The 22,960-nt window shown below is 38.5% G+C and overlaps 1 protein-coding gene across 1 annotated transcript in view; it reads left to right on the forward strand.

Moving 5' to 3' along the window:
• Nucleotides 1-21,123, forward strand: part of TAPT1 (transmembrane anterior posterior transformation 1) — a 53,235-nt gene extending 32,112 nt beyond the window's left edge. Inside the window, exons 7-13 of the mRNA XM_011948826.1 lie at nucleotides 3,343-3,423; nucleotides 7,054-7,163; nucleotides 8,548-8,607; nucleotides 9,003-9,071; nucleotides 12,381-12,457; nucleotides 16,326-16,486; nucleotides 19,589-21,123. Coding sequence (XP_011804216.1) covers nucleotides 3,343-3,423; nucleotides 7,054-7,163; nucleotides 8,548-8,607; nucleotides 9,003-9,071; nucleotides 12,381-12,457; nucleotides 16,326-16,486; nucleotides 19,589-19,818 — 788 coding nt within the window. The 3' untranslated portion in view covers nucleotides 19,819-21,123. The remainder of the gene's footprint in view (nucleotides 1-3,342; nucleotides 3,424-7,053; nucleotides 7,164-8,547; nucleotides 8,608-9,002; nucleotides 9,072-12,380; nucleotides 12,458-16,325; nucleotides 16,487-19,588) is intronic.
• Nucleotides 21,124-22,960: the final 1,837 nt, after the last annotated feature.

Here is a 22,960-nt window from a genome sequence, read left to right on the forward strand (position 1 = left end):
ATGCTGATTTAATATAGAAGACTTCATGGAGAAATCTGAGAGTAACTTTACCCCTTTCAGTGGTAGCTCACTGTATATTTTCTTTGGAGGAATTGCCTGAGGACATGTGAAAAGTAGTTTAGTTAATAAAACCAGATTTTTAACAACTTAGTCTTTTCTTCACTTCATTTTAACATAAGCATCAGCTGAATGTGGAACCCCAGTCTTTCTGGTTTGCATTCTTGAGATGAAGAATTTTAGGTAGATTTTTACCCATTGGTAATGTGAACTGTGCATTTGGAAAGGTCCTTCAGAAGTTAGGTTGTCTAGAGTAAGCTTATAGCTCACTTAACACTCTTAGAAGCCTGCAAAGCTGCAATAAATATGGATGTTTATTGGAAATAGTCACTCATTTTATATTTAAAATGTGACTGCAAATATGTTAAAGTATATCCCTGTTAGTGGTAATATAGCAAGGAAAAATCTGAATATCAGACATATTTAAAAGCATTAATACCAGTGTTTTTAAGCTTCTTGATAAAGGTGAGGAGAAAACGTTCTTAGAAATTTTAATTTTTAATCAATGTAAGAGTTCAGTTCTAATCCAAACCCTGACTATTCTGAAGATGAGATATGGTATAAATATGTTGCTGATTGCATTATTTATCTAATATATGTTAGATTATCAGTATCAGACTCTGTTATTCTCATAGAAATTTTATTTCTTTTTATATCTTCTTTGGAGACACTTAAACTTTGGGTGTTTTTTAACTCAAATTTTAAAAGTCAAATCTTGATTTTATGTCTATGTAAAACATTTAAATGTAAAAGTTGTGAAAGTGTAAGAATGAAACTTTCAAAAAAATCTTCACATAACAGCCTCATCTTTATAGTTAGATATAGTTTTATATCTTTATCTTATCAAATAAAGATATAGTTAATTTTTATGGTGTCACTTTTTAATATTTAAGCTTGCCATCCTTCACGTACTTCATCTTATAAAATTGCATTTATTTACCAAATTTATCCATTTTTATTAATCTCTTTTTTTGGAATAGTCTGCCTTTTTTATGAATAGTCTGCTTTTCTAAAATTTATTTTGGGGCTGGGCACAGTGGCTCACACCTGTAATCCCAGTACTTTGGGAGGCCAAAGTGGGCGGATCACCTAAGATCAGGAACTGGAGACCAGCCTGGGCAACATGGTGGAACCCTGTCTACTAAAAATACAAAAATTAGCCGGGCATGGTGGCGCATGCCTGTAATCCCAGCTACTCCGGAGGCTGAGTTAGAAGAATCGCTTGAACCCGGGAAGTAGAGGCTGCAGTGAGCCGAGATCGTGCCACTGCACTCCAGCCTGGGAGACAAAGCAAGAGTCTTGTCTCAAAAAATAAGAAATCATAAAAAATAAAACAATCTGTTTTGCCTTAAATATACCTTTAATGAGATAGGTTTTTCCCCTTTCATCAGTATCCTTAGGAATGAAATTATTGCAGATTTTCTCTATACTTGCAGCTGCCATGTGCCCAAAAATCAAATACAGTTAGATTAATTCTACAGTAGTTTCGCTTTGTTATATTAGAGTTTAGAAAACTTACTTTGGCTCATTTCAAATAGTGTTTTAAATTTCTCAAGGCCATTTATTTTCAGATAATTCTGTAATGAAACAAGTCTATATTACATATTCATATTTGGGAAGTATCAAAAATAAATACGTTTCATTGTTAAATTCATTTATGGAAATTAGAAAGGACTTAGCACACATATAGGTACAGCTTTGTGAATAATTCTACAGAATTCCAATTAAAGATACATTGGCAAATTTAACCCCATGAATTAAGATCCACAGTTAGCTATAGTAACAAAGAATATATTTTGTGTCAGACTTTGATGGAACTTATTCTAGGGCAGACTTTTCTTAGTTTCCTTTAACCTGTATCCTCTTATGACGTCACAGAATAAATTAAACATGTGATCTAGAACGAATCAAAACAGGTGCACCTGAAAACTCCGCGTGGACTTGCTCCGGAGGTGCCCTGCCTCCTAAGGAGGCACCTCAGTGCTTGGTACCTTGAGACTTACTGTGCCCTGAGCTCACACTCCAAAATGCAGTACTGCATAATGAATGGTGCTTCAGCTTTGGAAGTAGCAAGCAGGTAGTGCCCACTGGGCTTTGAGGGAGCGAAGGCATAGCTCAGGCCCATCACTAATAAGGAGCTGAGCTACCCTGGAAAAGATGGTACCAGAAACTGACTGGAAGAGCTTAAGGATGTAGGGAAGGTACAGAGAGTAAAGGCCAACTTGCTTATAGAGAAGGAGGTTTTGCTGTGGAGTAAAAGTTTTTAATCACATTGCTAGAGAATAATGAGGAAAGGTGGAAGTAAAAAAAGAGAAGCAAAGACAGTCCCATGAATTACATCAGGATGAAATTGAAATTCAGAGCACTTATAGGAGGCGCGCCATGGCTGAATGATATAGGTGAGGCTTGCGATTACTGAGGCATTGGGAAAGTAGGGAAATGACAACAGACTGTAAAAAAACTTTTGAGTTGGGTTGTTATATGAGTGATTGTTTCTGGTCACAGTCCCCAGTGTTACACAGACACACATACATGGGTGTGCCATTCTTAACTGCAGACAAATTTATGTCATCCCATTTCTTGATTACATAGTATCTTAGACTATGAGAAAGTTAACAGCTTAAAAAGTGAAATGTGTACACTGGCCTTTAGCAATAAATCAGTGATTTGATTTTATTAAATTCATTCCACCTAATCTCAGCACATAGTTATTAGTTTATGGTAAATATTATGAAGCCCAATTTGGGGTTATTTTCCCTCAAGTTCTACCTACACCCCAAGAAATGCTATTGTAATAGCAGGATTCTCTCAGCTAAAGGACTCATCAGTTCAGTAATTGTGTACTATTTACCAGATTGGAAATAGTCTGGGATTTTATACAGGGATTTTATTACCCAAAGTCTTTCATTTTACTCTTTGCTTCTATATTTTCTTCTGTAAAATGGAAACAGTTGTCATATGTCCCCAAAGACCATTGGAGGAATCTAATGACCCAGTCTGAGCAGTTTGATGGTTTGAATACTTTTTGAAGTTTATAGAAAACTGGAATTTCCATACTAGAATTATGTTGGCAAAAGAAGTCAGTGGCTTACCAAGATAGCACCAACCTATATATAGACACACACATATATACACACATATATATATATAAAGTTGTGTATTTATGGACATTTATACATTGTCTAATAATTTCATCATGTTCTGGCTAAAAGAATTGTTTTCTATATGTACTTTATTGTGTTTATATACACTACAGTACTTATATGTTGATTTTTTTTCTTTTAGATATTAAGGAACGATTCACAAATTATGTGCTTTTACTAATAGTGTGTCTAAGAAACATGGAACAGTTTTCTTGGAATCCAGGTAACTCACTCTTAACAAAACAGTGTCTTATAATTTTCCTTCTAAGCCAAAATCATTCTTTTACATGGAGTAAAATGAATATTGCAGAAAGCTTCAAAAGACTTTGGCTGTTTCACTGTTTGGGTGTTGGAGAAACAATCATCTGTCACATAGTGACATTTCAGTCAACAATACATATACGACGGTGGTCCCATAGTTTCTAATGGACGTGAAAAATTCCTGTCACCTAGTCTCCTAGTGTGCTTTTCTGTGTTTAGACATGTTTGGATACACTTACCATTGTGTCACGGTTGCCTGCAATATTCAGAATGGTAATGTGCTGTACAGGTTTGTAGCCTAGGAGCGGTAGGTTATACCATATCGTCTGGGTGTGTGATTATACCATCTAGGTTTGTGTAAGAACCCTCTATGATGTTCGCACAATGACAAAATTGACTAAAGACACATTTCTTAGAATGCGTCCCTGTTGCTGAGCGACACATGACAGTACCTGTTTCAGTAGAAGGGATTGGATATGTTTTCTGTGGTGTGGTGGGATGCTGTCATTTTCTATAAACCCCTCCGTGTCTCTGGAACTGTATACTCAGTAGGTGAGTGCACCCTGTTATACCTGGCAGCTCTGAGCCTCTCTATTTTTAACTGTAGTGTGCTTTAGTTACCTAAATCCAGAAAGATCATTTTCATCTTAGGGGTTGACCAGAAGAACCTTTGTTCTTCCCTAACATTTATATTTTACCCATTGATTAGCATTTTAAATACGGGTAAATTAAATATAAAGTAAGGTGGAAATTTTGCTACTTAGGTGCATCTCTAAATTCAGGCTGACAGGAAATTGTCAAGATTCCATGAATTTTCATTATCCATTCAGTTAGCAGACATTCACTGAGCATATGCTAGTTTCTAGGCACAAGGGCAGGCACTATGGCAAATGTAAAAAATACTAAGACATTTGTTAGACTTACAGGCTAATTAAGGGGAAATGGGTAATTATAATGCTGAAGTGAGCTAAGTGGGAAATGATCAATTTCTCAGGTATCTCAAGTAATTTAGAGTTTTTGTTTGAATATCTGACGTTTTTGTTGGAATCTCATTCTTAAAGGATGAGACCATGTTTTAGATTTCATTTATTACTCCCAATATTATATATGTTATAGGCATTTATTAACTTACTAATTTATTTTAATTCACTGGTAATTTTCAAGTAACGGAAAAATCAAAAACATATAAAATGAGAGAGATGCTCTTGGAGATACATTTTCAGAAGTTTTTTTCGTAGAGAAACCATAAGATTAAATGATATCTGACAGAAGCTGGAGTAGGCTACCTGGCTTGTGGTGGAAAAGCCTCTTCCTCCACACACACAGCTAGATTCATTGAGTACCCAGATATTTTTCAGTGAATGGTGGTATATTTCTTTATAACTAAGTCACTTAATAGGGTGTCCATGAAGGGCAGAGTGGGTATGTGTCACTGGTTCCAGTAGAGTACATGTAACAGGATCAGCAATTCCCAAAGCTGAGTGGTTAAAACAGAAGACAAATAGTCTTTATGCCTCCTAGACAGCTGGATATTTGAAGTCAGTCTCATTTATACTGTGACTTTAAAATTTATCTTGCCTCCTTTATTAGTGCTATGGCAGATAATATGATAAAAGGAACACTTTTATTGATGAATTCACAATTTTCACTCTTTTTTTAGGTTTATTAAAATTTCTTTAAAAAAAAACCAACATAGTGCCATTTATGGAAGTTTGCTCTAAGTTCTCAGGGTCATGAGGAATATAAAAACAGCATAGCCATTTTGTATGCCAGGAACATTGCTGTGCACCATTATCTCATTTAGTTCTCATAATAATTAATTGTAGACACTTTTATCCTTACCTTGTGGGTGAGGAAGCTGGAATTTAGCTAATTAAGAAACTTGCCCTTTGCCAGTGATGTGGATTCAGAAAAAAACTTACCCAAGGTCATATAGCACTTAGTAGCAGAGCTTATCGGCGAAAGAGGTCCCTTGATTTCCAAAACTTGACTTGATGCCAGACTCACAGAAGCTGCCTACACTGTCAGCCGGGATAGCACAGCTGTGTGGTCTCCATCCCATCCTCCTCCGGCTAGCTGGGTCTTGAGTTGCTGTGGGTCCTTGTCAGTGTTTCTCCCTATCTTTTTCTTGCTGTGTCCAACTCTTACATTCTTTTCCAAGTTCTTAGCAGGTTGTCTGTGGGTGTGTTTTATCAGGTACCTGATACTGAATTGGCATTAAAATTTTTTTTAATTGATGCGTAATTTTCATAGTTTGGGTGTGCAAGTGATAATTTAATGTATTCGTATACTTTGTGAAGATCAAATCAGTGTACTTGGGATATCCATTACCTTAAATATTTGCCTTTTTGTTAGAACCAGTCAAATTCTTTTCTTCTACCTATTTTGAAATACACAGTAGATTATTGCAAACTACGGTTACCCTATTTATCTATCTAACACTAGGTCTTACTTGAATAGACATTTAAATGTGATAATGGTGAGCAAATTTATCAGGTTAACATCTGTATGACAGGGAAACAAAGGATTGATCAATATCTTTAAGTTGTAGTGATCAAAGAAGGAGAAGATTGCTCATCTGAAAAGACTACAGCACATCTCTTCTAGCTATTTACTGTCACATTGAGGCAGCTCTGGAATTAAAGGATTTTCTAAGGAACCAGCTTAATCTAGTCATCCCATCAGCATGTCAGCACGTAGGCTTCGAAAAGGCAGAGGCTCTCTGCTAAACCCCCGGAGTCCGCATGTAAAGCAGTTCTTGGCACTTAGAAAGTAATGAATAAATATTTGGGTTTTTGTTGTTGTTATTGTTGTTTGAGACAGAGTCTTGCTCTGTTGCCCAGGCTGGAGCACAGTAGCACCATCTCAGCTCTCTGCAACCTCCACCTCCCGGTTCCAAGGAATTCTCCTACCTCAGCCTCCCAAGTAGGCGGGACTACAGGTGCACACCACTACTCCTGGCTAATGTTTGTATTTTTAGTAGAGACGGGGTTTTGCCATTTTGGCCAGGCTGGTCTCAAACTCCTGACCTCAGGTAATCCAACATGCTGGGATTACAGGCGTGAGCCACTGTGCCAGGCCTGAACAAATATTTGTTGAATGAAGTATCCTTTAACTTGATACAGTATAGCTCTTTTGGTAAAGGTTATAATTGAATGCTAGTTCATCATTTACTGAAAATACAGTTTTGTTCTAGAGATTTCATATTTCGGCCGGGCGCGGTGGCTCAAGCCTGTAATCCCAGCACTTTGGGAGGCCGAGACGGGCGGATCACGAGGTCAGGAGTTCGAGACCATCCTGGCTAACACGGTGAAACCCCGTCTCTACTAAAAAATACAAAAAACCAGCCAGGCGAGGTGGCGGGCGCCTGTAGTCCCAGCTACTCGGGAGGCTGAGGCAGGAGAATGGCGTGAACCCGGGAGGCTGAGCTTGCAGTGAGCTGAGATCCGGCCACTGCACTCCAGCCCAGGCGACAGAGTAAGACTCCGTCAAAAAAAAAAAAAAAAAGATTTCATATTTCTCTGGTCAAGCCTATGATATGGATTCTGTTCATTTTAAGATATTTCATTGTTTTTCTCTTTTCTATTTATAGATCATCTCTGGGTGTTGTTTCCAGATGTCTGTATGGTAATTGCATCAGAAATTGCCGTGGATATTGTAAAACATGCCTTTATCACCAAATTCAATGACATTACTGCAGATGTATGTATTTTGACATGCACTTTAATGTTTAAAGTTTACTTCTATTGCTTAATTTTTAAAAGTTGTAGAATAATAGGAGTTTATTCATACTTTAAAGTCAGAATTATAATTTTAAGTTTCTAAAAATTATTACACTATTGAAAGTATTCTGTTTTAATATTAGGCAGTGCTAATTCCATATCCTGGGGTAGAAGTATAGACCAGCCTGTAGTCAAAGTCACAGTGTCACTAACTCAAAATCATTCTGATCAGTTAACACTGTCATAATCTGTTTAAAGACTTTAAAATCACATTGTTTCTATTTTAAAACTTAGACCATCAAAACTTTTCTCTCTGGCTAGGTTTTTAAAATATTTTGTATTTAAAAATTGATTTTTTTCCACAATTATGAATAGGTTCCTGGTAAGTTTTAGAAGACGAGAGCCTTACATTTTTCTGGTGAAAGTGTTTAAACTTTGGGAAATTTGTTTTATGTTTTAACCAGATGTTCTGGATAATTTCTAGAAATAGATATGTGGCTATAGATTTATTGCATATGAAACATAAGAAAGTTCCCTAATGTATTTCTCATTCCTGCCTCAGTCCCAAAATAAATAATAGTTCCACAGTTTTCTAGATTTTACTGGGTGGTGCTTTTAATAACAGTCTCACAGTAATATTTGTTTTATTTCAAAAGGCAATTATTTAAAATAAAATGCAGTTGCAACAGCTATGATTCGGTTATGAGTTTCTGAATGTTTTAATATACTTAAATAGTTTTGTACTTTTTTGTAAAGCACTGATAAAGTAATCTCACCATTTACTTTCTCAGCTTTCTCAATGCAGAGTGATTCCCTTTTCATAAGATCATTTATTTAGCATCTGAAGTCAAAATTAATAGGCTTGATTGAGACACTTGTGCAATTTTTAGTGGAAATAATCATTCACAAGTGCCTTCATATTTACTTATGTTCCCTAACTTAGTTTTATGTCTTTTTCAGCATTCATTTTTCTCAGAAGGCGTTATTATGGTTAGATAAACAGTAATTTTTTAAAACTATTCATTTAATTTAAAATTTCAAAATTATTTTATATACATTACACTACTTAAAATAGTCACTCTTCCCCAAATTCCAAACTCTCAGGATCATAGTCATTGGATATTTATTCCCCTTTAAAGAAAAACCTTTAAAAGATCTATGAATGTTAAGAGTTCACGGGAATTAAAGTTACTTTTTACCTTTACTGTAGGAAAACAAATAGGGAAATTATGCCCAGATGTCTGCTTGGTTATTAGCACTTGTTCCTGGTTAATTATTAAACGTTTTTATTAATAAAATCTAAGTCTTTCTGCATGGTATATTTTTACTATATTACTTAATATTTCATTCTTATTTGTCTTTAGGTCTACAGTGAATATAGAGCCAGTCTTGCTTTTGACCTTGTTAGCAGCCGACAGAAAAATGTGAGCATTTATCAAGGGCATAATCCGAAATTAACAAAGGCATAGTCTGAAATTAACTGAATAATGCTTAATTTAGCATGAAATATTAACTAAAGGAAAGCTACATAAACTGCCTATTTATCTCTGTTCTCAACACTAAATAAACATTTACAGATTAAGAATAATAGTAATACTTAACATTAAGTAGTGTATGCTCTTTGCAGCATTTTAAGTTATTCAACTTTGTATTTAAGACTTGTGAACATTTGGATTTCCACATCATTTTATAAGTGCCAGGTTCTGTTCTTGCTCCATAGCCTCACCTGTTTAGAACATTTGCTGGTAATGAGTGAATAGTACTTTTAAAATGCTGTTTAAATCCCATAAATCTGAATCTTTTGCTCCTCTCTGTTCAGGCATACACTGATTACAGCGACTCTGTAGCACGGAGGATGGGCTTTATTCCTCTCCCACTAGCTGTTTTAGTAAGTACATACTTTTTAATGTTTTTTGTAACAAAGCCATCATCATAGAATATTAATAAATGGATTATTGATATGATTGTTTCAAAAGGACTTGATATAAAAATTAAGGGTAAATAACTTGGAAGAAAATTTAGCAGTACCTTATATATCCAAATATCTATTGGTTGAGCCATCCAATAGATAAGTGACATTAAGCTGTTTTATGTAAATGGCTTTCCTAACAATGAGAACACTCTGTTTTGCTTATTCATTTAGTAAAAATGTTTTTTAATGGAAATACCTGAGCATGGGCGTTAACATGGCCACTGTAACACATGTTGATGGGAGTATAAATTAATCCAGATTTCTACAAGGCAGTGTGACAGTATCATGCTTTAATTCAGTCATTTCATTTCTAGAAATTATCCTAAGAAAATAGTTATAAAAGACACACAATGATTTGTGGGCACAGCTTTGCATTTCAATGACATTTGTAATAATAAAACTTTAGAAGCAAGCGAATTAGATTAAATAAATTATGGTATGCCCAAATGAAGACGTATTCTCTATCAGTGGTAATTAATACTTTTTAAAAATTGTCCAGACTTTCTGCAATGAAAATTCCTGCTTTTATACTCAAGAAATAAGTATTTTTTTCAAAAATACTACTGAAACTTACTAAATCAACCCTCAACAAGTCATCAACTTGGAATATTTTAATGAATTGCCCAGAACAGACTTGCAAATAGTTTCTAGCAACATTAGGCTATAATAATGTTAATTAAGAGGATTTGTTTAGCCTGGCTTAGTGGCGTGCACCTGTAGTCCTAGCTACTCAGTAGGCTGAGGCAAAAAAAAAAAAAGAAAAATATTTGCTGGCTGCACTTGTATTTGATTATGTTCTTTCTTGACTATCTATTCTAACATCAAAACAGATGCAACCAGCCAGGCACGGTGGCTCATGCCTGTAATCCCAGAACTTTGGGAAGGTAAGGCAGGGAGATCACTTGAGGTCAGGAGTTTGAGACCAGCCTGGCTAACTTGGTGAAACCCCATCTCTGCTAAAAATACAAATATTAGCTGGGCGTGGTGGTGGGTGCCTGTAGTGGGCGCCTGTAATCTCAGCTACTGAGGAGGCTGAGGCAGGAGATTCACTTGAACCTGGGAGGAAAGGTTGCAGTAAGCCAAGATCGCGTCACTGCTCTCCAGCCCAGACGACAAGAGCAACTCTCTGTCTCAAAAAAAAAAAAACAACGCAATTGTCTTTTTTGCCAAAGGATATCTAGACTTCTATAGCTGCAGTCTCATGTAAATCAACTAAGAAGTGTGTAAAGAAAGGGAAGGTCATACCAGCTATATTTTAGACCAGCTTCCTTGACTTTTTTTAGATGACAGATGATTAATAGGCTTAATGCTATTTAAATTTCAGTGTGACTTTACAGATAACCACATTAATTTTTAATATAATTAAAAACATTATATTTTTGCTTATTACATAATAATATAGCTTTCTTTTGCTTGGGAAAAGGAACTAGAATTTCAGAAAAATGGAGGCTTCCAAATAATAAAATTGTTTGTTAAAGGCTTAAGAGATTGATAAAATAGAATATTAAATATTTCTGCATTTGTTTACTACAACTAGAAATATGAAACGTACAAGTATAGGGATAAACCTACATGGCCTGATTTTTTTTTTTTTTGTAAGGATTGGTCAAATGATTGGATTTAAATATGATCCTGCTTTGCCAACTAATAATTGACTTATTTGTCTAGTAACTTGTCAGAAAATTCATAATTAGTATGAACTTTTTTGATTTAGTATTTAAAAATTTTTCTTCAGTCTTTGTTTTATTCTTTAAATGAGTTTCTATGGCTGTTATAGCGAAATATTTATGAATAATTAATAATTGACAAAACACTTTTGGAACACCTCCAGTGTGCTGAAAGGGGGTTGTATAGTTAGGCAGAGATCTAGTGGGCTTCTTTCCACAGCACTTTGCTCACAGAGCTTCGTTGTGTGCCACAGCTTTGGCAAGCATCCAGGAGACTTGAGAAATATACCAAGGCCTCTGTGACAAGTTAATTCTTTAATTAAGGCACAGGGATGGCAATTTTTTCTTCTAAGCGTTACATTAGGTCCTAAGATGATGTTATATCTGAAAAAAGAAAAGTTGTGTATTAAAGTCTCATGGAAATTAGACTGAGTAAAAGTTAACTGACAATATGCTAGATAAGGGTGTAGTTATTTAAGCCTTAAATGTGATCATTGGTTTGTCTTTCATATTAATGAATAAAATCCTAGAGTTATGTTAACTTCAGTCACAAATGCCTATATAGTAGACATTACCCTGTTAGAGACTGTGACACGGTTGAGGGCTTCCATTGTCACTTTTCTCATAGTTAGAGTTTATTGAACATATGACAATCCATTGCCACACCTCTTCCCAATTGTTCTTTTATTAAAAGCATTTGTAAATGTCTTTTTAAATGTGTACTGTGATGTTTATTTAAGATACCCTAATAGACATTTGATAACTTGACATTACTAGATAAGACCACTTCTCCCTAAGTCTCTATTTCTCTTTTAACATATGGGCACAGCTGCACTTATAATGTGTGGACATTTTCCTTTAACTGATTTCACCAGATTTATTCAGCAGATTTCCAAGGATAACGCTGTTATTCCTTTATTTCTGTGAAAGAAGTAAGAAAATGGATATTTAACTATAACTATCCAAAAGAGAGAAATGTTTCAATGTTTAATTAATTTTTTAATAGTGTTTAGTTTTTCCAAATACAAAATTTTTAAGGTTCCATTTTTCCTGTGTTCCCTGTGAGTTACTGGTGGTTCTTAAAAGAGTCAAAGAAGAAAGGACGGTGGGGAGGGGGGGAAAAAACAGGAATAAGGAAACGCCCACCAAATGATTCTAGTTCTGGTGTGGACACATATAGCAAGATGAAATCATTTGTACTTTGCAGAATAATATTTTATAAAAATCAGCTGCTTTGCATCTCTATGAGGTATAAGTACATGTGTCATTCATGGCCTAGGTATAGGGCGGACCTCAGAGAGTCCACAAGAGTGAAACTGTTGCACTAGCCACAGGCATCCCAGATTTGCTTGAACCAATCCAAATGTACCACAGGTTTCACAAGTAGGCAGATTTTGATACAAATCGACAAATTTGCCTTCTTGGATTTTTAGACAAAGGCCATAGATTTATGCCTAAAATGTTAAAGTCAGCATGGAGAAATCTTTTTAAGTATTAACTAATAACTCTGTGGTTGTGTGTTTTGTTTGTGTGTTTTTGTTGGTTTGTTTCTGGCTAGCTCATCAGAGTTGTAACAAGCTCAATTAAAGTGCAAGGAATCCTGTCTTATGCCTGTGTCATACTCTTCTATTTTGGGTAAGATTATTCTTGAATATGTTTTTGGCTATATAGTAAAGCATAAATGCAAGATGTAATGGAAGTTAATAGCATCCCAATCATACTACTCCCAATCTATGCCGGGGGCTTCCTTTTAATAGCTATACCTCCAAGTGTATTTGTTTGTGACTCGGTTAGATTAACTACACTGCTATTTGGTAGTAGTATTAATAGTACTTTAGATTTTATTTTAATTTTTAGCAAAATCTTAAAGCCCTTTTTGCTTAAGACTTAGGTTTCACTCACATTTTTTTGATGAATAAAAGCCTGCCATTGCAGACATGTTTTCGTATTTAAAAACATCTTTGACCCTCCAATATATTTGCCACATTGAATTGTTCAGCACACTGTAGGCGGGCATCACATAAAACCAAATGTCATGCACAAGCGTAGGTTTTCTGTGACCAGTGGAATCCATCTGCAGGTTTGTTGGTCTCATGATCTTACATTTTAGTTGGGGGAGACATACAGTAAATTAACAGCTAATTAAGATAGAAATAAATGGTATGAAGAAAATAACAATATAAAATGATGATTTTGCCATTGTTACTTTTCTCAAGAAGTGAACAATGATAAAGTAACCAGACCTGGCATTCAATTAACTTACTGAAAAATGAAATGGGAAACCTGTTCCACCCTCGCTTAGGTGGTGTGTATCAGGAGCTTCACTCAGGGAGGGGTGGGTGATCTGAGAGTGGTCGAACTTGAATCCCTCCAGAGGAGAAATGTTGGAGGGTAAGCATCGCAGTCACGGTTTGAGCGGTGGATTTGCTTAGTGTTCCAGTTTCATGGTTTTTTTAGTGTGTTTTTCACATTGTTTCCTGCCCAGGGCTTAACACACTACCTGGCACGTGCTCAGGAAGCTTCTGTTGAAGTAGCATGGGAATAGTCACTTACTGTCTGCACTTTCCACCTCTCCACCAAGTATCCTGAGTTATGGGTCTGCTTCCCAGCTCCTGCAGTGCCTGGCTCAGGCCAGTGTCCTGAGTGTAGGTCATGAGCTGCGTGTAGGTCATACAGCGAATTTCAGTGTTTCACACAGGAGGGTGAGGTTCTGATTACACTGTACAGCATTGCCTATTTTGTTTGAATGAGTATGTAAATAGTTTACTATATTAAGGTAACTCTTTTCGTTTTTTGACATTAAATAACATTAAGACCTTCCTTTTCTAATGTAGAGTCTCACACCGCCCCTCAACGTTTTTAACATTGTGCTGTGTTTATCAGCTGGTATTGCTGTAATCTCAGTCGGAATAATTGTTTCACAATCTAATATTCTAGTATTTTTTACGTAATAATCACGAAATGAAGCATGTATATGCGACATCTGAAAACCTTTGTTTAGTTACAGTTGCCTGTGCATAGTTCACCAAGGGGGATGTACTTTAATCTTGAGTTACTTAGAATTCAGGGTACCTGTGCCCCCAGCCTCCAGTGTCGCCTCCCTCCCCATGTTGCTTCACTTCTCCACCTGGATAGCACAGACAGACAGATCTGCTCACTTTTCTACTTTATTCATCTACTCTAATCCTCATCTCAGGGTGATTCCTAAATTATCCTCTTCTCCTTCAGAAACTTTCTCAAAACTACCTTGTCCATGCCTTCTTTATCAATTAATTGCACCAAACCCAAGAATCTGTCTTCAGTTAAAAAAATAAAGTCAGAATTCAGTTGGGCCTCCTGACATAAAATGCCGAAGTTTTTCCCCACTACACCCAGTTTATCGTCTTTCCCTCTAGACTCACTCTTGCCAGCTAAGGTGGGAGGACTTGCCAGCCTCTGCCGTTACTGCTCTGCTCAGCGCTCCTCAGGGAGCAGCTGCTCAGCAGCAGGGCCTGGGCCTGGGCTGGTCTAGGGCTTGGCCAAAAAGAAGCCAGACAAGTGCCCTGCCTTTATGTCACAGAAATTCCAGACAACAAATAGACAACAACTAGAAAAGCAAGTCACTCTGTTGACAGTTGGTAGGAATTGTTAGGAAGAAAAGCACAGTAGTGTGAGGAGATGAATGGGAGAGGCAGACGCAGCCGCCTTAGAGAGGATGGCCAGGACAGGCCTCTCTGGTGAGCTGGTGTTTCAGTAAGGAAGGGAGCTGTGCAGCCACCTGGGAAAAGCGTAGGCTTAGCAGAAGGGCACAGGGACACAGGCCTGGTGGAGGAACAGCAGGCGCCAGGCAGCTGCAGTAGTCCATGGGCAGCCATGGGGGCAGAGGGCCCAGGAAGGGGAGACCACGAAAGGAGCTGAGCAGAAAATGGCATGGTGGCTCATGCCTGTAGCCCCAGCACTTTGGGAGGCTGGGGTGGGAGGATTGCTTGAGCCCAAGAGTTTGAGACCAGCCTGGGCAACATAGCAAGACCCCAGATCTACAAAAAAGAAAAATAGCTGGGCGTGGTGGCATATGCCTGTGGTCCCAGCTGTGCAGGAGGCTGAGGTGGGAGATTGCTTAAGCCCAGGAGTTCAAGGCTGCAGTGAGCCATGATCATGCCACTGCACCACAGCCTGGGTGACAATGCAAGACTGTCTCTTAAAAAAAAAAAAAAAGAAAACCAGCTTCTTCACTAGCTATAAAACTGGCATTGAAGTTAATGTGAGACTGTTTTCTTCCCATAATTTTTTCCAGATTTATATTGAATGCCTTAAAATATTCATATTCTTTGACCCAGAAATTTTATTTCTATAGTCATAGGTATCTAGGTATCCTAAGGAAATACAGATTTAACATGTTTTCTTAATCAGAAACTTTTTAGTAGAAGCAAAATATTGAAAATAATCTAAATATCCAGAAATAAGAGTTGTTTGGGGCTTTGTTATTTGCTAACCCATACAGTGATGTTATAAGGCCATTTAAAAGAATGTCACTGAGGAACATTAACTGATATGGAAAAATATTCATGATACATTGTTATATAAATAACAACAATAATAACAGAATTGCTTGCCATTTCTGTGTGCCAGGCACTGCTCTAAGCACCTTACCTGACTGCTCTCCTTTCCAGATTAGCTGGTTGAGTAGCTTGCCCAGGTGCACACAGGTTCTAAGCAGTGGACTCAGGACTCCACACCAACACACTTCCCCCCAGAGTCCATGCTCTGTCTCCTGACTCCCCTCGCCTACTGCCTTGTAAAATAGACCCTGTTTCTATACAGCAAGAATGTACAAATAGAGGCGTACTCAGAGAAAGCAACTGAAAGATAACATACTAAATGTCACAGTGATTATCATAAGGGTGTGGAATCGTGTAATTTTATTATTTTTTTTTGTTCATTTACATGTGCTAAATGTATTTGTTGTATAATAAAAGAATAAATGTTAAAATGTTTAATACCAGGACAAATTTCTAAGTCATATAATTTCTTATAAGAGAACTAAGGAGGCCAGGCGTGGTGCTCACACCTGTAATCCCAGCACTTTGGGAGGCTGAGGCAGGTGGATCACGAGGTCAGGAGTTCGAGACCACCCTGGCCAACATGGTGAAACCCTGTGTCTACTAAAAATACAAAAATAGCTGGGTGTGGTGGCGGATGCCTGTAATCCCAGCTACTTGGGAGGCTGAGGCCAAGAATTGCTTGAACCCGGGAGGCAGAGGTTGCAGTGAGCCGAGATCGCACCACTGCACTCCAGCCTGGGTGACAGAGTGAGACTCTTGTCTCAAAAAATAAAAAAGAAGAAAACTAAGGAATTCCGAAGTTTTTCTTTGTGGCAAAGAAGCCTCAGAAAACTCAAGGTTTGTGTAAATTCCTGGAAATGCCTGACCTGTCCCCATGCCCCCTGCCTTCTCCTTAGCCATGAGCATTCACAGGGATTTAGATGAATTCCAACGGATATGGTTTGTTTTGTTTCTGTTTTTAGGTTGATATCCCTGAAAGTACTTAATAGCATTGTGCTGTTGGGGAAATCGTGCCAGTATGTGAAAGAAGCCAAAATGGAAGAGAAGCTATCGAATCCTCCACCAACCTGCACTCCAGGCAAGCCATCCAGTAAATCACAGAACAAATGTAAACCCTCTCAAGGTAGGTTTGGTCCCTTTCTTCACTTCCCTGGATCATTTTCAAGTAGTTAAATCACAGTTCGATCAATGTTAAGCAACGCTTTAAAGATTGGTTTCACTTTGCCTAGGTTTTTTGGTCTTTTAATGGTTGTGTTTTAGATTCCCATCGCATATATACCTGGCCCAGTGTTCTGAGTTTTTCCATTTACTCATTCGCTGTTCAATATTGAGCACCTGTGACACGTCAGCTCCAGTGGATGCAGCAGTGGGGTGGAAAGGCAATTCTCTGTTCCCGTGGAGCTTGTTCTATATTGTCGGGAAGAGGGGTAGAGAGAAATAAATATGCACTATGTCAAATGACGGGGAACTGCAGAGAAAACAAAAGCAGGATGGGGAAAGGGAAGTACAACTGGGAGTTGGACGCTCCCCCAAGTGTGAGGAGATGGCACTGCACAGAGTCCTGGAACCTGAGGACGGCGCATCCAGCCTTCCAGGAGCAGCTCCCAGTCAGAGGCCCAGCAGGCCCGGCAGAGGCAACAAGGCAGGAAGATGCTTGGTGCATCAAAGGACATTAAAAGCAAGGTGGCTGCAGTGGCCCATTCCCAGGGAAAAGGACTGGAGAGGGGGTTTTGGGGGCCATGGAGGGCTGCAGGCTGTTATGAGGACCTTGGCTTTGACTCCAGGTGGAAGGGGGCTGTTGTGAGGCTTTGAGCAGAGCAGTGGCATGGTGCAGCTGACATTTTAAAAGGATCATTCTCAAGCTTTGTGGAAAATAAACTCCAGAGGGGTGGAACCAGAGAGGCAGCTACCTGGCCAGGAGCAGGGTAGGCAGTGTGAGCAAGGAGACCTGGCCAGGTTCTGGATAGACCTGGGAGGTTTGCGTGAAGTATTTGCTGATGAGGAAGTTACGCAGTGTGAGAATTTGAATAAGAGAGTTCAGGATGATTTCAAGGTTTCTGGGCTGGAAGATTTGGAGGAAGAACTGGGACACTGACTTAATTTTTGTTGTTAGGTGGCAGTTCCCTGTTCACAAAGGTGTTTGTTCGTATGACTTTTAGGTTGAATGATGTATTTTTAAATGTGTGGAACAACTGTGTGCCAGGTATTAGAGATGTTGAAGATAGAAAGATAAATAAAGGATGTCCTTCAAGGCTTCATATAATTACGGGGGTCCAAATAGGTGAGCAGAGGGTTTGGAGGGACAGGAGAGGGTTCTTCTAAACTAAAAGCTTGAAGGATGAAAGGGCAGGCTGGTGGAAAGGGCACTCCAGAAGGGCCAGCACGAGTTAGATCGTGGAAGCCTGGAAAAGCATCTGGAGAACTAGCAGCTCAATATGGCAAGTGTGGAGTGTGCTTCAGAAAGAGGGAGGAGAGGAGAGTTGGGCTGGACTGGAGTCCTCCCTGAAAGTGGGGCTGTGCTCATCGTGTGTACTTAACAGGAAGCAAAAATAAAGTAAAATAACAATGTGTATAATCACTGGGAAATAATTGTTTTCATTATAAGAACACTGTTAGTAATAAGGATTGTATTTTTTTCTTTTTTTTTTTTGAGATGGAGTCTCGCTCTGTCGCCCAGGCTGGAGTGCAGTGGCGTGATCTCGGCTCACTGCAAGCTCTGCCTCCCGGGTTCACACCATTCTCCTGCCTCAGCCTCTGGAGTAGCTGGGACTACAGGCGCCCGCCACCTCACCCAGCTAGTTTTGTTTGTTTTTTTGTGTATTTTTTTTAATAGAGACAGGGTTTCACCATGTTAGCCAGGATGGTCTAGATCTCCTGACCTCGTGATCCGCCCGTCTCGGCCTCCCAAAGTGCTGGGATTACAGGCTTGAGGAACCGCGCCCGGCCAGGATTGTAATTTTTTCAACCAACTAGGTAATTCGTAGTGAGGCCTGTATGTGTTCTCTTGTTATGCATATTAGTTAAGAAGTTAGGCCAGGCATGGTGGCACACACCTTTAATAATCCCAGCACTTTGGGAGGCTAAGGCAGAAGCAGCACTTGAGCCCAGAAGTTCGAGACCAGCCTGGGCAACCTCTAGTGAGTCACATCTCCACAAAAAATATAAAAAGAAGTTACTAAGCATCAGTCTTGCTTTCAAGGAGGATCTATTTCAAGTCTAATGGGGATAAAAGCCTTAAGGACGTACCACAGGACAGGGCCATTGACTCAGGGGTCATGTTATGAGAAGTACATTCAGGACGAGGGTCTGAGTGTTTGCACAGAATGTCTTGGAGGTCAAGAGAACACAGACTAGAGACCATTCAGGAGGGTGTTGAAGTCAAGCTGAAGAGCAGGAGGGGGCCGTCTCTCAAGGCTGCATCAGATTCATCACGTTGTAAGGAGATAAAAAACAGCAGTCCTGGGGGTGAGGGCAGGAGAGAGGAATTAGTGCAAGAGAGCTGGATGTGTCATTACCTCCATCATGGCAGTGGTGTGACCAGGTGTATGCACATGTCAGAACTCATCAGATTATACATTTTAAATGTGTACAGCTGATGGTATGTCTTTTTTGCCTCAAAGAAGCTGTTCTTACGTGGATTGAATGTATGATTCAGATGAGTCGCTCCAGGCCCCAGCCCAGCTGTCCCCAAAGCCAGGCTCCAGAATCTCTGTGGCCTAAAATAAACACTGGGGGTTTTGTTTGTTTGTTTGTTTTTACCTCTGGTTTGTACCTCCCAGAGATGATGATGCTAAACCAACTGTAGCTGAAGTGACTACAGATGACAGGTAGAATGTAGTGAAGTCTTCTTGGCCCACTCCCTGATGTTCCGTATTGGAGCAAATGTTAATTTTTCAGGACTGGCAACAGTCAGGTTAGGTCTTGATTATATAGAGAGGAGCCGTATTGTAGGAGTTGTGATCTTTCTACAGTTGGGTGATGGCATTGTTTGTGTGATACGAGCAGCGTAATATACCCTTCCGTAAAATTGAACAAACAGATGATTAGCCTCTAGGTTTTATTATAAATGATGGCTGCTTATACAACATGCTATTTGGTTATCATTTGCTTTATCTAAAAGCATGGATGATGGGCACTTTTTTCAGCACCACTATGTTGGTAAGCTTTTATTTATTGCGCATTGGGGAAAATCTTTCTCTCATTTAATGGACCTATTTTATCACAGGCCTTTCCACAGAAGAAAACCTGTCTGCCTCCGTCACCAACCAGCCTATTCATCAAAAGGAAAATATCATACCATTACTTGTGACAAGCAACTCTGATCAGTTTTTGACAACTCCAGATGGTGACGAGAAGGACATAACGCAGGACAATTCTGAATTAAAACACAGATCCTCAAAGAAAGATTTGTTAGAGATAGACAGGTTCACAATTTGTGGAAACCGAATTGACTGAATCTGTGGCTCCATGTGCTGACGAAGCTGGGTCCTGGGGCAGCAAGTGCTGTGTTGCCAGGACAGACAGATGCTAAACATGGCACTTAAATATTTATTTAAAAACTTAAATTATTATTGGCAAGCAGATCTTAGTATCTTTCTTCCAGTAATGTGGCCTGGCTGAGGGTCAGATCACAAGACAGGAGCGACCTCGGCCTTGACTCTCTGGGAAGCTTGATGGATTATAAAACTTCCTCCTGCCTGGCCAAGCAGCGGCGTCACTTCCAGGACCCAACCAAGGCAACATCAAAATCTGTTTTTCTTTGTCAATCTGGGCTTCCAGAATGTTGAATTTGCCTCAAGGCCTCTTCAGTATAAGGAAATACCTGGAAAACTGTGAAGCTTTTACCATGACGTTACCTTACCAGTCTCATACTATTTTCACAAACAGTTTTCAAATGTTACTTCATCTGCCAAAGCATTAAAAAAAATTAAACATAAGTCAACATAAATGTTCTTACCACCAGAATAACCCTTAAAGATGTATCTTGATTAATCAGAATAAAAGGCTACCTTAAATAAGACATGATGAATAGTAGCATTTTGTAGGGTAAACAAAAACAAAAAACGCTAAACCAGTTTATTTATTTAAAAAATTAATGAAGGCTATGCATTACTGGGAAAAATCCTTCATAATTTTTCAGTTTACTCTTTAAAGCAAAATGTGAGCTGTATGTCATTTAATTGCGGTGGATAAAATATAAATGTCCTTATAAAAGGGCACTTTTTACACCAAGGAAGCAGAGCAGTGTTAACTTTAAGGTATACTTCACTGGTTTTGCTTTAAAACTAATTGCTTCATAAATTATTACAGCTAAAAGGATTTGGTGTTGAACAGGCTGAAAAATTGTCAGTGTACAAAATTCGAAACTGTCAACTTTAACTGTAAGTAAATGCTCCAAGTGTGTTAGGCAGCAGCATCTTGCTTGGGCTTATCAAATGCATCAGTCCTTCTGTTTAGGTGGACAGCGGGTGTGCCTGTGCTGGGGCAGGGTGTGTGTTCTGTGGGTGTGTGTCTGTGGGGATGTGACTGTCAGGGTGGGCCTGTGCTGGGGGTGGGGCAGGCCCCGGTCTGGAGAGGATTTTGTGTGAAAGTAAATGGGTGTTTGAGGCGTATGGGTGGCTGTCAGTGTGGGGAGGCATCTGTGTATGGCTGTTGGGAACAGCAACCAAAAGGTGCTTTTGGTTTTGTTTGAGATAAGATTCTATTTCCATTTAATTACTAGTTTGTGGCCTACATCATAGGTCAAGTTATTTCCCACCCGTAAAACTCCTACAACTTCTGGTTTCAGAACTGTCCAGAAGGTGGTACTGTTAACTGTTATTTCCTTTGATGTTTTGATTTTGAAGTTTAGTTCTCATGCAAATGTTTCAGGCATATATATATGCAGAAGGCAATTTTTAGGTGATTTGTTTCTTGGATGAAATATAAAGCAAGCTTTAATGTTTCGACTTGTTCATTTGAAATACAAAAAAAGTAAGTGAATTTTAATGTTTTGTATTAACTAAAGAAATCTGAAGATTAATGTTGAAGAAATTGTATGGACATGCCTTTGTGAAACCAGGAAGTATTTTAAGTTAAAAATGAAAAAGCTTTTAATTGCTTTGTGTGTGTTTTAGTGGAGCCCCAGTTTAGAATTATTATTTTTTTTCCATCTCCCTTTACCAACAAAAGGAACAATGCCACGGTGAGTGGAATAGTTTGGAGAAAGCTTTGCCAAACACAACCCTGATTTCAGAGCAGGAACATGGTTTGGATAGATCTTCAGTTCCGCTTGAATTATTCTGTTACTGTGCTGTCATTTTCAGAAGATTTCCATTCCTTTGCAGATGCTGTTGGGAGTTCGGGATTATGTTCATTTCTTCTGTCATAATGGCATTCAATACTAATTTTATAAGTGCATCTTGTGTGAAACTCAATAAATTCAATTTTGTAATCTTTTTTAAAAAGGTCACTGAATTTCTTTTAATATTTACTATTGTATTTGGAAGAGTGAATTTCCCACTGTATAATAAGAATTTATTTGTAATTCACAAGTGGTAGAGCTATCTTAATTTAAATTATTGTTTTGGTCTTAATAGTGGCAAAATGTTTAATTTTGTCTTTGGAAAAAATAGGCTGGGCCTTGATTATAGACCGTTTAATATTTCTCAGCAAATGAAGATATTTACATTTTACAAGTGGTTTGAATGTCACACAAAATATTTTTCACATCTGGGAGTCAAGTTCAAGACAGTGCTTTGGCTTTAAAAAAATCTAATGAAGGCACAGCCTAGGCCAGACCCTTACTAGGTTTTCCTTTAGAATAAGTGTAAAGAACAAGTGTCATTGATACACTTGTCCAGATTTTCTTGTGGACTTTGGCCAGTATTTAGACTTTATATTCATTTTAAATAAAGTGAAAGAAACTTCCTGTAATTGGGCCATCAAAATGTATCCTACCACTCCTGGTAACTCAGCAAAGGAGGAGATAAATTTACAAAATAATATCTCTACATTGCTATATATTTTCATTTCACCTATTTTTTATCAACAAAGATTTGTTAATCACTTCCTATGTGTCGGAAACTGTTCTAAGTGGTGGGATCAGCAATGAACAAGGTAAGTCCCTGTTCTTCTGTGGAAGACTGATAGGAACAAGTCAATGAAATAATGTCTGCTGGTCACAGGGTGTCCACTGACCAAATGATTTCTCAGGCTTATTTCAGCTCTAAAATATAGTTCTTTAAAATGTTTATGTAAGTCTGATTTTTTTCTTATGGGATTGGCTTGAAATAAGATTATAGCAGTTTTACAGTGCTTCTAAAAAATAGAAATAAGAAAATACTTTCTTCCTGAAGACTGCTAGTTATCCAGCAGAATCCGTTCTCCTGTTCCATTGTGTAGAGTTGTAGCTGGGCACGTGCTACTTGCTGAGGACTGCATTTTTCAGCCCCTCTTGCTGTTACCTGTTGGCCAGCTGACTCATTCTCCCCAGGGGATGTAAATTGAAGGGTGTATGCCGTTAATGGGCCAGGACCCTTAAGACCATGGGTGAGTCCCCCTCACCTCCTCTGTCCCCTTCCCACAGGTGGAACCCAGAGAAGGTAGTGACCTTGCC

The sequence above is a fragment of the Colobus angolensis genome, unplaced genomic scaffold (assembly GCF_000951035.1).
Source record: "Colobus angolensis palliatus isolate OR3802 unplaced genomic scaffold, Cang.pa_1.0 Scaffold284, whole genome shotgun sequence".
NCBI lineage: Eukaryota > Metazoa > Chordata > Mammalia > Primates > Cercopithecidae > Colobus > Colobus angolensis.